Below are 15,767 nucleotides of genomic sequence, written 5' to 3' on the forward strand. Positions count from 1 at the left end.
CTAGGAGCTGATTGTAGTGGCGACCATGAGTTTTTGGCAGGCAGGATCAAGGTAAAGCTTTGCAAGCAAAAGATTAATAGAGGCCTTCCAAGATCAGTGTTGCCAACTACCAGATTAAAATTCACTGACATGACACCCAAATTTTACTAGCACAGTCAATTTTTTACTGGCATTTCCAAAAGTTAAAAATGTACGGTTAAGTGCAAATTTCAGAATTTAGGCTACAAACAAGTACAATATGTAATTAGCAATGTGATTTAAGGTAGACATTAAGGCAAAAAACATGTTTCTTATTTTATTTTTGATATAGTAAGTAAGTAACTCAGGGACAGGACTCAGGAGGGCAAGGTGAGCCTCTGCTCCCCAGACGGTGCTTGTTACAGAGAAACGCGTTGGTTTGGGCCACACACGACATCATTCCACACATTGGAAAATACACTGATGGTGCTCTACATTTTTGTCACTGTGCCTAAAAATACGAGAGCAACCGAGCATATTCAGAGCAAGGTGCTGGTTGCTAAGTGGTGTCCAACTTTTTAAAAGTTCTTCTTTAAGGTGCTGGTTGCTAAGTGGTTTCCAACTTTTTAAAAGTTCTTCTTTAAGAGTTTTGATCATGGTCATTTTTGGAGATTTATAATCAACATAGACAGGACTAAGTGCTAAGGAGATCTAGTGATACCAGCTGGCCCTTAGACTCTGCGTCCTTGGAGATGCTGCTCTTACTGGGACTAGTGATCTACTTCTGCAATTTCTGATCCTACTCCAATGTGTGATCTGGCTAAGCAAATCCACAGAGCCCATTCTGGAGGAAAGCTGAGGTGCTGCGGATAACCCAGGGGAAGGGGATCTCTCTGACCAGACCTGGCTGTACACATACTTAAGGGGACTTCCGGCTGACAACACTATATACAAATGCGTAATATGATTACTCATCTGGTGAGTGCATAATCTTAACATATTCCTGGCACTTCACCGAATATCATTTAAGTAATTGAAGTACTTATTATGAGATCATTCTTGGATGGATCTTTACTATTAGCACTTTATAGACATTGATATACTATTGAACTTGATATTATAGCACTTTATGTGCTCACGACCATCACTATATTAGCACATTATTATGGATATGATTTTTTAGCACAATATTTGCACTTTGTCACCTTATATCTGAAATATTATTTATTTTGCACATATCTTTATTTTATCTGATCATATTGCATTGGATTATTTGGTTTCTACATATCTAAAGCGCTGCACCCATTTGCATTTTATTTTTTTTGCTTGGAGGTTGTTTTTTGGTTACCTTTTTGGTGCATCAAAGGCTTTTGGTTTTAGCACTCGCTTTTCTGCCTTGATTTTAAATATCTATAACAAATTAGTAATCATGGGATAATGTGTCCTGTATGTAGCCACAGATGTACTAAAAAGAAAAACTTACAAAGTCTGCTTTTGCACTTTCAGCCTACCAGTAAACCAACTTGGTCCGACTGGTGTGCAGCAAATCTGGATGGCTTTTGAAAAGAACACATCAGTAGAAACAATAAATTTAGGCGACAATTACATACAAGATTCTGGAACAAAAAATATGATTTCCAGCTTGGCACAAAACAAGACTCTTAAAAAACTCATGTGAGTATTTGATGTAATATTTGATTGCCTTAAAGTGATATTAAAACATCTTTAAAAAAAATCAACACAGGAGGTGCACGCTTACTTGAAGCGGAACTACAGTGCTCAGCATAAATGAGTACACGCCAACAGATTTGTCAGAAAACCTTTCCTTTCCTTTCAGAATCAACATATTCCATGGGACAGTATACTATTTTTCCTAACAAATTCATTCAAGACTATGTTGAAAAATGAACACACTCCAAGTAAATTCTTATGAGCAAAGCTAAATTTTAGTCAACAAAATCCTAATTAACAAGAATTCAACTACAGGTGCATCTTATTATTCATTAAACAGGTATCCAGCAGACAGTTGATTATAAAAGGGCGTCACTTAACAAAGAAAACTCCTTCCCATTTCATGCTGTCAGCAATGGCACCACATGAAAGAGAAATGTCCCAAGGCCTGAGAAAGAAAATCATTTCTATACATAAGAAAGGTGAAGGCTACAAGAAGATCAGCAAAGCTTTACTTATCAGTCAGAATGCTGTAGCAAAAGTGAAACAAAAATTTAACAAAGATGGAACTGCAACCATCTCACAGAGATGTCCAGGTCATCCACAGATGTTAACACCTCAACAGGAGCGTCTTCTGGTAAGAAGGGTTGAAGAAAATTGCCATGCAAGTTCACTGCAGTTAACTAAAGAAGTAGAAAGCCAAATTGGGGTAATTGTTTCCTGTGACACAATACGGCGTACACTGCAGAGGAATGGCATGCATGGGTCTCGTTCACAATGGAAGCCTCTCCTAAGGCCCATTCACAAAAAAGACCGCCTAGAATTTGCCAGGGCCCATGCTGAAAAAAGAAGAAGACTCCTGGGACTCTGTACTTTGAATTGATGAAACCAAGATAAATGTTTTTGGAACTGATGGCTTCAAAACTGTATAGCGTTGCAAAGGTGAGGAGTACAAAGGAAAATGCATGGTGCCTACAGTGAAACATGGTGGTGGCAGTGTCCTTCTGTGGGGCTGCATGAGTGCTGCTGGTGTCAGGGAGCTGTATTTCATTGATGTTATCATGAATTCACAGATGTACTGCTCTATATGAAAGAGAAGATGCTACCATCACTCCATGCCCTTGGTCGTCCTTGCACTTTTCCAACATGACTATGATCCAAAACACAAATCTAAGGCCACTGTTCTGAAGAAGAACAGGCTGAAAGTGATTCAGTGGCCAAGTATATCTCCTAATTAGAACCCAATCGAACACCTTTGGGGAATTCTGAAGAGAAAAATTGAGCATCACTCTCCATCCAGCATCAAGACTCTAAAAGAGGTCGTTATTGAAGAATGGAAAAAGATAGATGTTGCAATATATCGCTAACTTGTTCATTCCATGCCTAGAAGACTTCTTGCTGTCCTTACAAATCATGGAGGTCATACAAAATACTAGATGTAGTAGTTTTTGTTGTGGGGTGTATTCCTTTTTGCATCAACTAATGTGAGTAAAACTGAAGATTTTATAATCTAAGTTATATTATTAACCTTACTTTCATGTAATGAACTAAACAAATGTTCCATAAAACTAAGTTTTGTCAAAATTTTGGAAATTGTTCTTGTCAGGTGGAAGCAAGCAGGCAGCTCCGCTGCCGCCGATCGCTTCCGCAGCCCTTGGTTCTGGTAACCCCCCCCCCTGGAGGCATGCTCTTGCCATGAAACCAGGTTCCGCCTGCCTATCTACGGGCCTGGGGAGAGCCATGACTGGTGCCCAGTAGGTGGAGGGGACAGAGGAGAGCGTACGAGCGTACACTCCCCTCCCCTTCTTTTTGTGACCTGGAAGTTGCCGTCCATAACATCATTTTCGGGTCACGACTTTCACTTTCCCAGCTGGAATAGCCAGGGTAAGATATATTGCAATGAGGTTTGTATTGTAATACATCTAATGGAGCCCAGAGGAGACTCAATAAAGAGAACCTAAAAAAAAGTCATCACATAGGGGACACAAAGTGAAATAAATAGTTAAAAAAAATTTTTTTTTTGTAAAAAAAAAAAAAGTTACACTCAAGCACATAACATCCCCCAAAATATTTTGAGGCCCCCACCCCACACATACACACAAACAAGTCAGGGTGCCTACGAGTAAAAATGTCCATTACGATACATATACATACATATCGCTGTGCACCCTGAAGTGAGAGCAATAATTCTAGCAGCAGACCTTCTCCGTAACGCTAAACAAATGACCTAAAGAGGCTTTTGAAGCGCCGTCTATAGAAAATATAGGGTACTGAAGTTTGAGACAATTTCATAGGCACACACAAATTTAAGGTTTAGCATGCTGGGTATCTATTTACTTGGCACAACAAAAATTGGGTAATTTATCGGTTTGTTTGCCCTAAAATTAACTTTACTGTGATTTTTACAGAAATTTTCCATTTCCTAGACCTTTGCGATAATACCATGTGACATAAAAAATTGGAACTACTACTATTTTATTCTCTAGGATTTCTGCTTTCAGAAAATGTATAATTTTTTGGGGGTTCTATGTAATTTTCAGGCCTAAAATTATTTTTTTAAAATGTGTGCAAAAAATGCAAAAACGGCTCTGGCAGCGAAAGGGTTAAAACATATAGCGCTCAAAAACAGTAGGAGGATGGAAAGATACTGCTGCTTTTTTATGATTTGGCAGAGAATGCATTAAGGAAAAAAACACATAGCATTTAGCACTACTTTAAAGCGTATCGCAAACCCAAAACAAAAATGATACACTCATACACTTTATTAAGTACACCTTGCTAGCAGTGGCGGACTGACCATTTGGGAACTCGGGCACTGCCCGAGGGCCCAGGGTCAGTAGAGGGCCCCATGAGATGCCCCTGGTACCTTTCATAGGCTTTTTTGGGTGTGGTTTGAGTGTGGGCGAGGACACAGGGGTCCCATGATCCCCTATTGCCCGGGGGCCCCATGAGTTGTCAGTCCGCCCCTGCTTGCTAGTACCCCCTTGCCTTCACAACTGCCTTAATTCTTCATGGCATAGATTCAACAAAGTGTTGGAAACATTCCTCAGAGATTTTGCTCCATATTGACATGAGTTACTGTTACCTTTCCATCATCTCCAACCAGTCTGCCCATTCTCCTCTGACATGACAAGGCATTTTCCCCCACACAACTGCAGCTCACTGGATATTTTCTCTTTTTCGGACCATTTTCTGTAAACCTTAGAGATGGTTGTGTGTGAAAATTCCAGTAGATCAGCATTTTTTTAAATACTCAGACCAGCCAGTCTGGTACCAACAACCATGCCACATTTAAAATCATTGAAATCCCCTTTCTTTACAATTCTGATGTTCAGTTTGACCTTCAGCAAGTTGTCTTCACCACATCTAGATGCCTAAATGCATTGAGTTGCTGCCATGTGATTGGCTGATTAGCAATTTGTGTTACCAAGCAATTGAACAGGTGTACCTAATAAAGTGGCCGTGAGTGTATATATTGCAGCTTACCAGCCCTTAGATGTTATCTGCATTTGTTTTCTTTTATTTTTGGTCTTTTTTCCTGTTCCTTTCACCTGGTAATGTGAATAACATGTTTCTCTATGGTATCTATGACACTACAACATATAAAATATTTGTTTTTTTAGTTTGGCTATGCTTTAAATAAAACAGCACAGTGCACTGAAAAGTTCAAACAAACTAGTATGACAATATATTTAATATACATCAATTTTTTATAATTTAATATGCTGTTTATTCTGTCTGTATTGGGTTGTGCCTTTCTCTTAGCATCTGTTGAGTAATTCTAAGCTAAAAATATCTTAAAGGAGTACAGCCAAAGCTTGGGGCAGAGCAGAGAGCTAGTGACTGAGAGTCACCAGCTTTGTGCTCACGGAGTACTGAGAACTGAGCGATCAGCAGTGTCTGATCGCTTAGTTCCTAGTATTAGAGCTGGCTGGGGACAGATGCAGCATTGAACCAATGCTGCATGCACCTAGGTAAGTATGATTTCTAAAAAAAACAACAACTTCTATTTTAAAGAGTTAGTTCACTTTTACTGAATTTTGCCACAAACCTCCCTATGCTTTACAGTGCTCTCAAAATATTAACATGCAGTGCTCAGTTTTGTAAAACAATGCTTAGTTTTTCAGCTGCTTATTCAATTCCATTGCTCTTCCCTCTCTGTCCCAAACAGGCCACAGTAATACAGAGGGAGTCTTGTGGCAAAAGTCAGTAAAGGTGAACAAAACCTTTAAAGCAATAATCCAGTTTTAGAATATAATTTATATCTTGGTGTTCATTTCTAGATTGTGCATGAATGTTTTCACTGAACATGGAATGAAGAACATCGCTGAATTAATGAACACAAATGAAAATGTGAAAGTTGTCATGAAATTTACAGAGGATGAAGAATTCTTGTCCTTTGTGCAGGACAATTTTGGCAATCTTCAATCAAACAAATGGAAGCGATACCCCAAGGCATGGGTTCTTCACATCGTTACTCTCTTACAAAACAACCTGAGCGATGAAGATCACCAGAGTGACAAAGTGACTCAATTACAGCAAAACATAATTACAATTCTGAATGTAATCACCTGTGAAAATTGTCAGTAACAAGGCTTAGATTCTTATTACTAACCCCCAGAGTACAGATGAGCCTCCTATTCATAAATATTTGTATCTGAACTTAAGTTCTGTCATGTTCCTATGTGAATGTATGTAAATTTGTTGATGTCCACAATGACCACACCAAAACCGTATTTAATTCACTTTAAATGGATTACAGCTCAAGTCCACTCAAAAATGTTATTTGAATTTCAAGTAGGCATAATATTTGGTATATAGTTCACATGTAATAAACATGGAAACAGCAATTAAAAGTCATTTATATTGTATTTTCACAAAGTACATATTTAGAGTTATTACAATATTTCCTCTAAAGTTTTGTGATGTTCATATTTGAAAATGCCTAATTTTGTAGATTAACTACAATAGAAAGCAGTATGTGGCTCAGTGCAATTACTTTAGTAACTAATGAAATATGATATCAGCCACACGAAGCGTATTATTTGTAGACAACTCATACACTTGCATTGTGAGAAGAATGAGTAAAGCACAACCGTTGAATAGCACTGCAAGGCAGGAAGCAGGGCCTGAATATATATAATGAGCAGGGACGGGGCTTGGAGTGGCAGGTCGTAGGGTGCACAGACTGGGAGCTGATACTGTGGACTTTCTTGGCTTCTTTTGCCCACTGTGCACTTCTAGGAGTCCCCCTCTTGTGTGCCGACCATGTCACCACCACTAAAACCCCCTGATGCCGCCAGAAAACTGAACAAATATTGGCACAAGGAGAGAAAGACAGCGGGGGAAGATGGCGCCACAGCCTCCTCGGTGGCTGAACTCACTGCAAATGACACAAGTACAGTCCTCGAAGCACCTGCCAGAGCACACTCACTACCAAAATAGTGGAAGTAATGATAGACATCTCCCTAATCCATCAAGACTTTCAAAAACTGCGGGAGCAGGTCACTGCAGCGGAACAGTGACTTAGCCATGTGGAGGACAACATACCACCATTATAAACCATTACAGACAGGATACAGCTGCAAGTGTCCACTCTCCCTCAAAAACAGGATGATATTGAAAATCATCTTCGTCGCTGCAACCTATGGTTTCTGAATTGGCCGGAGGGCGTGGAGGGTTCAAATCCTGCCTCCTTCTTAGAAAACCTACTCACGACCACCTTTGGTAGGGAGGCCTACTCCACTACATTCATGGTGGAACAGAGCCATCTCCTGGCGGCCAGACCTCCACCTAATGGATCCTCTCCACACACCTTCATCCCTAAATTCCAGGATTACCAGGTCAGCAATGCTATCCTCTCTCTTACCAGAGAGAAAGGTAACATTCAATTCTGGAATGTCAAGGTAAAGGTGTTCCCTGATCTCTCTGCAGAGGTGCAATGAGTAGGATTTTTTTCTTTGTTTATTGTAAAAATTGTTATATGGAAAAATATTGTTGTATAAAGGTGAAATAATGTATGCTAATTAAAATTAATAAAAGATATAATAAAAATAAAATAAAGAACGGCTCATGTGAGCACATTGCTGTTTCCTGGGAAAGGTAAGTGTCTATTTATTAAACGTCAGCAGCTACGGTTTTTGTAGCTGCTGACTTTTGAAGAACACAAATATGACTGGAGCTCCTCTTTAAGGATTAGATGCAACTGCACAAAATATAAGGCATTTGAGGTATAGCTTAGGCATAAGATTCAAATTGAGCCAAAGAGGATATAGTAAGAATATTCCTAAAAAAGCCTAAATGAGGGCAAAAACTAACACCAGAGTCACTTATTGTTAAATTGGAACATCTTAGACAAATACTGTTATCTTTAAACCAGTTATGAGGCCATAAAAAAAGCATCAGAGATAACCCAAAATATTTTTTTTAGATGAGCAACATCAGTCTTAAATTTATTAACACATATCCATTATAAAGGAGAAAAAAAGGGAATCTTTGCTTTTACCACAACATTGGGACTTTCCCATGTGGAGTATGTAATCATTGTAAGTGGATTTTGATAAGCAATATGTCAGGTTAACTAATGGCGAAGTATGGGCCCCTGCACATTTCATTAACTGTCAGACCACTGGTGTTGTTTGTCTTATGATGTGTATGTGTAATGCATTTTATATGGGAAAAACCAAAAGACCTCTATGGAGCCGTATCATGACCATATGTACTTAATTTCAAAATTGACTACACCAATAGGCAGACATGTCAGTTTATATCACAGTTTTGACACTTCTGCAATATCCTTTTTCGGCCTTGAGCACATACATGGCAATTGAGAGGAGGCATTATTAACCAACCTTGTTTACGGTTGGAAACAGGATGGATACATCTGTTGAAAGTCACTATATATCTGGGTCAGAATGAGAAGTCATGGTATAGGCCATTTACATTCTTGAGGTATGTCGGGTCATGACCTGCTATATACAGTAGAGGTCTTGTTGAGAGTATAATGTACTAATGTACAGTAAATTAATAGATGGTTATATCCATGGATTTATTATATGGTGATATATACTGTACATCATAGAATTTATTTCTCAGACCTGTGTTCAAAAAATATGTTGTTATAAAATAAAATAATAACATGCTATAAAATGTGTTTGTATATTTAGATCCGTTGTTGTTGATCTTTTTTTCCTTTCTGCTCACCTTTGAGTTTACAAGTTTTTGGTTTTAAATAAACAGACAGATGAGTGTGTTCACACCCGGTAGTCTTGTAGGTGTATTAACATAATTCAAACTTTAAAATGCACATATTGGATGTGGAACCTGATTGTGAGGTTGATGGTCAGAGTGGGATTGTCACGTACCTTAGAAAGTGAGCCTGACATGAAGAGGCAGGCCTCCCGTACAGCTCCGGCTCGAGGGCCACTGGTAGTGGGACAGTAGCCACAGGAGCACGGTGAGGTATGAGTGCCTGTGATCAATACAGTAGTAGGTGCGTGAGTGGAAGTCCACGGACAGATGAGGAAGCAGGACAGGTTGAAGGTGGACAGCTAGGCATGGGTCTTGCTCGATGGCAGGTTATAGGTAACAGCAGGAAGCAGAATCCAGATGTGGACTTTACAGACTGATGAACTGTAGCCAGCAGGGAGGCAGATGCAAAGTCAGACGAGCCGGATTGGTAACAATTGGGCAGATCATGCATAGATGGCAGGCGGCAGAGAAGTCAGGTCACAGGCCAAGTCAGCAGCAGAGGTACAATCGGACAAGATCAGGAGGCAGAAGAGTAGTCAAGACAATCCGGGGTCAGGGCAGGTAGCAGACAAGTGAAGATCAGGAACAAGCCGGGTAATAACAGGTCAGGCACAAGGATCAGGAACACACTCAGAAGCTGCAGACCAAACAGCAATGAGACAAGACTGCAGCCAGTTTAAATAGACGTTTTGGCGCCAGTATTCGTGACAGGCGTGCGCCTGGATGCATGAGTGCGCATGCGTGTGCGCATTCATGAGTGCTTTTGCCCATATCTAAGCACATTTGTGTGGCCCGTTCTTGTTCTGCACATGCGCATATTTATGCATCGCAAACCCTCACTTGCACTATGAACAAGCCTTTCCTGACAGGGATATTTGATATATGTGAGTCATACGAATGCCCGGGGTGTGGGGGTTGGCCAATGATTTGGATTTTCACCTGTGCCTTTTCTTTCCCCAGCTCTCATAGCAGACCTCTGGTGCAGTTTCTGATCTGGTGACCAGAGCTCTCCCCTTTGGATATGTGGGGGATGTAGGTCAGATGGACTATCATTTTGGCTGCTTTAATACTACCCTAACATATGCCCAATATTTAACTTTTTCCTTTTATTCCCCTCTGCTTTTTCTGTGGGGGTCTTTATTGGGTGGGTTTGGAGGATCTTTAGGTGTGACCCAAGAGGGCCCAGTGAGTGGACTGGGAGGTTTCCTGCCCTGTACTAACCTCTGGGTTGACCATATGCAGATGTGCCAAGATGGTGACAGTCGCTCCACACATGCGTAGTACAAGCTAACATCGCAAGGCAACTTGGGTGGTGTGGTTGGTGGTGACAGTGGGAGAGGGAAATGTGGATAGCCCAGAAGCTCCATTCAGCCACTGTCAGCAGGCGGTGGAAGTTATTTGTGATGATTGCGGAGACAAGCCTTGTGTAATGTAGGGCAATATTGGACCTTTACTATACTTGTAAATTGTTTTGGGGGGCATAGAGAGCCTTTGATTTGGCGCCCTCCCCCATGTTAATATTTTTATTATTCCCCTTACTTAAAGTGGAAGTAAACCCACTTTTGTATTTTTTACCGACAGGTAGGCTTACAATTAAGCTACCTGTAGGCAAAATGAATATCTCCTAAACGTGCACCGTTTAGGGGATATTTGCTGGTGCATGCGCTCTGAAAGAACAGCATACCCCTGCCATTCCTTCAGAGCACTGTGCCGTGCTCCCAGACTGCCATATGCATGCATGGGAGTGACGCCATCGAGGCTTGGCCAGTCAGACGGCAGGAACTTGTGAACCTGGAAGGAAGACTGGGTGAAGATGGAAGCCTCTGCAGCAGGGACATCGCGCCGGAGGGCTTCGTTTTAAGGAAAGTCCTGTGTAATGTGCTAGTATGTGATGCATTACCTTCCAAGGAGATTTTTTTTATTTCTTTTCTCAAGCTGCGGTTTACTACTGCTTTAACATTTTCTTAATTCTTTTTGGTACATACATTATTGTGCTGCAATCTTATATTATTATGTATGATGGCAGAAAGGTATACCACAGCTGCCATCTATAGGTAAATTTTAAAATTACAACTGGAGGATATACCTGTTTGGGGAATCATTTTTTTAAAGTGAATCTTGGATTATTATTATTATTACTAAGTAGGGCTGCTGAAAATCACCTTCCCTGTGACCCACATGTAAACTCTCTGCTTCCCCTCTAACCTAATAAACACACATGGTGGTTTTATCAAATTATTCTTGTAAAAATGAATTACAAACTATTTTGTTTTGAATCAAGTATTTGAAGTATTACTAAATTAATATGTTATATATACATTACAAATTGTTCTGTTTCCATGTGTTTTGAAGAAGCTATACATGAAATGTATCGATACAGCTGTCATCCTGGTACTATCACAATGTAATCAGTGTATACAAAAGATGTAAAAAAACAATTATATATCTTTTAAAGTGTCACTAAACCCACATCATAAAAAACTATCAATAAATGTTGTATTATATGCTGTTCATACTCAGTCACTATGAGATATGTTTACTGTATTCTGCAAAAAGCCTGATTGATCCTGCTGTTCTCTGTCTCCCCCATTTGATCATGTCCCCAACACAGCTGGGGATTTTTCAGAGCAGTGTTAGCACAAGTGACGGAATCCCTGGTTGTCACCAAGATCAACAGAACTAGTGTTCCCACTGGAAGATTCCTCCTCTGTTCCTATTCTGGTAACAACCCAAAATTTGGGATTTTCTTTCACTTCCACTGTCTGCATGCAGGGCTGATCACTCACAGGTAATTGCTCTATGAGTGTCTGCAATTAGCTTCGGGAGCTGTCAGCCTCCCATTGCTTTCAATGGGGCTGTCCCCTGCAGCTTATCACTGGGAACCCCCACTGCGGTTCTCACATACAGTGACTAACCCAAGTGTGAATGGAGCCTAATATGGAACCAATCTTACCTAGCATCAGTGGAAGTAGTAGTGACCTAGAGGAGGGACATATAGTGAGCAGACTCTGCCTCAGTGTTGCCAACCTACCAGATTGAAATTCACTGACGTGACACCCAAATTTTACTGGCACAGCCTAGTTTTTACAAGCATTTCCAAAAGTTACAAAAATTACAGTTTTAAATTTCAGTATTTAGGCTACAAACAAGCACAATATGGAATTAGAAATATTTTTGACATAGTAGCTAAGTAGCTCAGGGACAGCACTCAGAACGTGAGAAATTAGAATGGGCAGGGACACACATACACATGAAATTGACTCTCACAGTGACACTGACAGCAGTGTGCAGCAGCACAGACGATGATGACACCTCACAAACATGACACGTCCCCTCCCGAGTCACAGTAGTAGTCACTCTCCAAGCCAGGTGGTCCATTCAGTCTTCTCCAGTCCAAACAGCACTGACAGTGCCACACTCAGCTTGCCTTGCTCCCATTCCACGGACCCGCACCCGAGGCTCTAGCCACTCCATCAAGCTCCCTTGCACCATGACATCACATGACAAGCTCAGGAACTGCGTGCGCCAGATCAGCCCCCTGCCAGCACCGCACAAACAAGGTGTAGCAGGCACTCGGATGATCTCAGCCAGCTCCGGACTGGAAGTGCGCATACGCAGTTCCGAGCCAAGCATCACAGCCATATTTTTTACATGGCAGTGTCAGGGATCCAACCGCGGTAGCCTCTAGCACTCCACAGACCGGATTCCCCCAAGGTGCGGAATCTAAGCTCCGACCTGCTTGTTCACCAGGGCCCCTGATGGTGGGGATGGACTTGGAGCAGGCCGAGACCAGGTCACGGTCCCTGGGTTCACCCAGCTGTGGTAGAAGCACCGTTGGAGGTGTATAGTAGGTGAGAGTCTGATGAGAGGAGGTAACAGGAGCAGCGTCGGGCAGGCCGGGTCGGTAACAGTGGTGGCGGCGTAGTACTAAATCAGCAGGCAGAGGGTTAAACAGGTCACAATCCAGGTTCATTAACAGGAGGTCAGAACGTACAGGGTTAAGCAGGAGAATGGTCAGACAAGCCAGGGATCAGAGCAGGAGACAGACAGCAAATCAGTGTCAGGCAGGGTCGGCAACAAAACAATCTACAATCAGGAACTTCAGGAAAACAGGTAAGACCATACAGCATTTGAGCATTGCAAGAGCCGGGTTTAAATAGCCTGCCCGACTCTTGACAGGCGCTCCTGGGTCCTAGTGCTTCCCAGGCGCCGTCATTGGTGACAGGCGCGCCTGGGTCCTAGTGCCCGCCCGCCTGTACGTTTTGTCAGGATTCTACGCATGTGCAGATTCGATCGCCGTGGCGATCTTCCCATTCCCTGACAGGTAGCCAGTAAAAATTCCTGACGGTTGGCAGCACTGCTCTGCCTGCACCACCCCAACAGGAGATGGTGGCGAAGCCTTGTCCAAACTTAAGACTTAACCTGAATTTGGATGCTTTAGGAGAGAGCCAGAGGTATATAAACTAAAAATTACATTGAAATAACACATTGATATCACTGGACTTATACTCAATATTGCTAAGGTGGCTACCTGTCTATACTATATGAAAGGTCCAATATGAATCAATAATGTGTTTAAACGTAAATATAAAGGAAAGGGGAGAGGTCTGTATGGCTTTGGGAAAATGTGGCTATACTTTTTCTATGTTTTATTATGTGTAATAAACGGATGTTGTTTAAAAAAATCTGGTTGGTAGTGAATAAATGCTATGTTTAAATGCGTGCTGTAATGCAGCAATTGTTAGAGGTGTAACATGGTAGATTCTATGGTGATTAACCCCTTCACGCCGGCGCCTTCCGGCCCTTTAAGAGTTTCAGAAAGCAAGGCGGGTCATGTGACCGCCGTAAGGCGTCGTCACATGATCGAGAAAGGTCCCAATAGGAAGAGGAGATCGAGACCTTTCCGTAAGTACTGGACATGTGTGCTGGGAGCGCGCAGGGCACGCGCTCTCGGCACATATGTCCTATTTTAATAGAACGCAAATGTGCGGCCGCTCGGCGTCTAGGCCCAGACATCGGGAGGCCGCACATTTGCGTTCAGCTGGCGTGAAGAGGTTAAACAGTAAAATAATGTTTACAGAGTAAGAGCCAGTGCACAATGGAACATTTGCATTCAAATGCATGAGTCCTGGGTGTTCTTGGCACATTCTGGTTTTGCAGCTCATTTATTTGAATGGGTTGAAAAATGCACTGGAACATGGAAAAATAGTGCATCATTACTTTTCAGAACACCCTGCACCGAACCGCATGGTGCTGTGATAACATGCGATTTGGTGCCAACAAATGCAGTGCATTTGCGAGATGCAATTGGGGGGCTGTTAACAATTCATTGACAACTGCATGCTTTAACGAGAGCAGCACTTTCACCTGCACTGCAGCAAATGTGCATTTCCTGCACCACATCTTGGTGTGAACTGGTCCTAAAAACATATCTACCAAGGGGCCCCTCTGGTTTATTAATCCCCTGTTTATAAGGCCATAAGAAAAGCAGTTAACCACTTGCAGTGGTTATTTTTTCACATACATGTTAAAGTCAGCATTTTTTGCTAAATCACTTAGAACCCCTATACATCATGTATTTTCTGAAAGCAGAGGCCCTGGAAAATGAAATGGTGCTGGTCGTAACCTTTTTTTTATTGAAATGTGTGCAGCCATTTATCAAATGCAAATTTTGCATGATGCTGGGGATATTAGCTCTGGAGAGGCATTGCTGCAGCAGCCTACCTCCCCTAGCTGCCAGGGGAAGGACCACTCCATTAAGGATGGGGGCAAAGTTAAAGGTGAAGATAGAACGACACTGGTGGTAGTATGCTGTTTACCATGCGCTCAGGTTTGGCACATTGCAGATCAGATGGACAGATTGTTGGCTGGGGCTGGGGAGGACCCAGCTGTCATGGTACCTGTTGGTACAAATGACAAAGTCAGCGGAAGATGGTAACCCCTTGGCACCGGTGCCTTCCGGCCCTTTAAGAATTTTAGGGTCATGCGACCGCCGTGATTCGCTGTCATGGTGGTCACATGATCAGGAAAGGTCCCGATCGCAAGAGCAGATCGGGACCTTTCCGTGAGTGCCAGGCATGTGTGCTGGGAGCGAGCAGGGCACACGCTCTCAGCACATATGTTTTTCTTAATTGCACGCAAATGTGCAGCCGCTCAGCATCAAGGCCCAGATGCCAGGAGGCCGCACTTTTGCATGTGGCCGGCGCCAAGAGGTTAAATGCTGCCTGTACATCAAGCCACACCACAGAGGCAGCAAGAGCTTAGAGAGGTAAACAAGTAGCTCAGGACCTGGTGTAGGAAGGAGGGTTTTGGTTTTAGTGCAGAATTGGGCTGACTTTGCAGTTGGTTAATGGCTGTACAGCAGAGACGGATTGCACCTAAATGGGGAGGATGCAACTCTGTTAAGGGAGAAGTTTGCCACAAGGTTGGAGGAACTTTTAAACTAAGATGTTCTGGGGAGGGATCAGAGGAAGGTAAAGCATGCAGTGAACAAGGGTCAGAGTGTGTAGATGAGGGCAAAGTTGGGGGGAATGGGGTTTCAACCCAGATGATAGAGTAATTAAAGTTTCTAATGCTAGCAGGCATGCTGAACTTATAGGGAATCAAAAGGTGCCAAAGGATAAAATAATATGCATAGGTACAAAAATAAAAGACATGTACACAGATGACAAAATTCTGCTTAATACAAAAGAAGAAATTGAACCATGAGGATGATATTTTTTTGTAAATTCTTTATGTTAAGTGTAAGAGGCATATTGCGTAAGATGGAAATAGAACAGTGTACATGAAGTCATACAGTGATACATGAAAAGTGGCGAATGGGCATTCCAAAGCAATAATAAACATGGTGCAATAACATTCCAGATCAAGAATAGGCTCAAGAGAGG

General features: G+C 42.0%; 1 protein-coding gene across 1 annotated transcript in view; it reads left to right on the forward strand.

The window, feature by feature from the left end:
- Positions 1-8,778, forward strand: part of LOC149462420 (NACHT, LRR and PYD domains-containing protein 1 homolog) — a 32,358-nt gene extending 23,580 nt beyond the window's left edge. The window contains exons 7-8 of the mRNA XM_089676939.1: positions 1,465-1,632; positions 5,913-8,778. Coding sequence (XP_089533065.1) covers positions 1,465-1,632; positions 5,913-6,219 — 475 coding nt within the window. The 3' untranslated portion in view covers positions 6,220-8,778. The remainder of the gene's footprint in view (positions 1-1,464; positions 1,633-5,912) is intronic.
- Positions 8,779-15,767: the final 6,989 nt, after the last annotated feature.

The sequence above is a fragment of the Staurois parvus genome, unplaced genomic scaffold, assembly GCF_062004578.1.
Source record: "Staurois parvus isolate SC_StPar_1 unplaced genomic scaffold, SC_StPar_1.0 ptg000175l, whole genome shotgun sequence".
Taxonomy (NCBI): Eukaryota; Metazoa; Chordata; class Amphibia; order Anura; family Ranidae; genus Staurois; species Staurois parvus.